Source organism: Mandrillus leucophaeus, unplaced genomic scaffold, assembly GCF_000951045.1.
Source record: "Mandrillus leucophaeus isolate KB7577 unplaced genomic scaffold, Mleu.le_1.0 Scaffold71, whole genome shotgun sequence".
NCBI lineage: Eukaryota > Metazoa > Chordata > Mammalia > Primates > Cercopithecidae > Mandrillus > Mandrillus leucophaeus.
Window position 1 is genome coordinate 1,961,733 of NW_012107697.1, and position 1,627 is coordinate 1,963,359.

Below are 1,627 nucleotides of genomic sequence, written 5' to 3' on the forward strand. Positions count from 1 at the left end.
TTATAGTTCGTCGTTCTTCAAAGGCCGCTTCTGTCCTGTCGATTGTTCTTTCTGTTCAGGTTCTGTTGGGAGTTTGGGGGAGCAAAGGAATCACGGCAGGTGAAACAGAGGAACCAACCCCAGTTCTTTGCAGAGGATTTCCTGAGACCCCACCAGGCTTCCCACTGTAGCCCCAGCTCCACCCTCACCTGCTCCAGGACCTCCTAACTCCAAAGGCTCAGTGTCTCCTGGCTCCGATCCTGCTTTGGAAAGGAACAGGTTAGTCTCCTCAAAAGGGAAGAAGAGGCTAAGGGAAGGCTGGGCCAGTTTTTCCATGAAGAGCCACCTAGTAAATATTTTAGGATACATGAACCACATTTGGTCTCTTTGCCTACTCTTTTTTTTTTTTTTTTGAGACAGAGTCTCTGTTGCCCAGGCTGGAGTGCAGAGTGCAGTGGCGCCATCTCAGTTTACTGTAATCTCCGCCTCCCAGGTTCAAGGGATTCTCCTGCCTCAGCCTCCTGAGTAGCTGGGATTAAAGGTGTGCGCCACCATGCCTGACTCATTTTTTTGGCATTTTTTAGTAGAGATGGGGTTTCACCATGTTGGCCAGGATGGTCTCGAACTCCTGACCTCAGGTGATCTACCTGCCTCAGCCTCTCAAAGAGCTGGGATGACAGGTGTGAGCCACCGCACCCAGCCTTTTTTTTTTTTTTTTAAACAACCCTTTAAAAACGCAAAGGCCATTCAAGCTCACGGGCTGTCTAGAAACAGGCTGTGCCTGCCAGTTTGCCTAGCCCTGGGCTAATGCAACATCCACGTGCTCAACCATGGTTGCTCCAACTCACCAGTCTCTACTTTCTCCGGTTCTGAAATGGGCTCTGCATCTTCAGTCTGGCCTGGAAGGAAACCAGGGGTAAGACACAGCCTCAGGAGGGAAAGGAGGCCATCTCTCTGTCCAGCAGAACATGCAGCCAGGTACCCTGCCCTCACCTGCTGGAAGGATGACCTTCTCCCCCTGGTCACTGGCACTGGCGTTGAGGGGTGGCTCTGCCCGGGTCCCATTCTTGTCTTTGGGCCGGGGCCGGGGCTTGGTAAACTTGGCCTTATTGAGCAGATACTGCACCTCTCGGTCCAGGGCCATCATCTTGGCCTCAATGTCTTTTGAGAGCAACACGGGCTTCTCTGTGGCGGGCAGCTTGGCCTGCTCGGCCAGAGTTGCATTCTTCCAGGCCTGTGGGTGAGACCAGGAGAGGCTCCGAGCTAGCCATGGAGAGAGCAGACATCTCTGTCCCAGATGGAATCACACCCTCAACCAGCCTCTTCCCTCAGACTGCAAATCACTGCCACCCCTGGCCTCAGTCCCATGAGGCTAACAGACTCCTCAGAAGGGTATTATAAAGGTTCTCCACAACGAAGTCCCAACCTGCATGTTTCTGGCTTACATCCTACTACTCTGGAGTGACTGCAACTGAACAAACCCCTTGAATATTCCTTTTTTATTTTTATTTTTTGAGATGGAGTCTCGCTCTGTTGCCAGGCTGGAGTGCAGTGGCACGATCTCAACTCACTGCAACTTCCGCCTCCTGGGTTCAAACAATTCTCCTGCCTCAGTCTCCCGAGTAGCTAGGACTACAGGCACGCCCCA

General features: G+C 52.5%; 1 protein-coding gene across 2 annotated transcripts in view; it reads right to left on the reverse strand.

The window, feature by feature from the left end:
- HYOU1 (hypoxia up-regulated 1) overlaps window positions 1-1,627 on the reverse strand; it is an 18,317-nt gene continuing 16,690 nt past the window's right edge. Inside the window, exons 23-26 of one of the 2 annotated variants that reach the window (XM_011964916.1) lie at window positions 973-1,213; window positions 828-878; window positions 189-239; window positions 1-62 (exon numbers count right to left, since the gene is read on the reverse strand). In XM_011964916.1, the coding sequence (XP_011820306.1) occupies window positions 1-62; window positions 189-239; window positions 828-878; window positions 973-1,213 (405 nt within the window). Of the gene's footprint in view, window positions 63-188; window positions 243-827; window positions 879-972; window positions 1,214-1,627 lie in introns of both variants that reach the window. The other variant, XM_011964917.1, reaches the window with a different exon arrangement.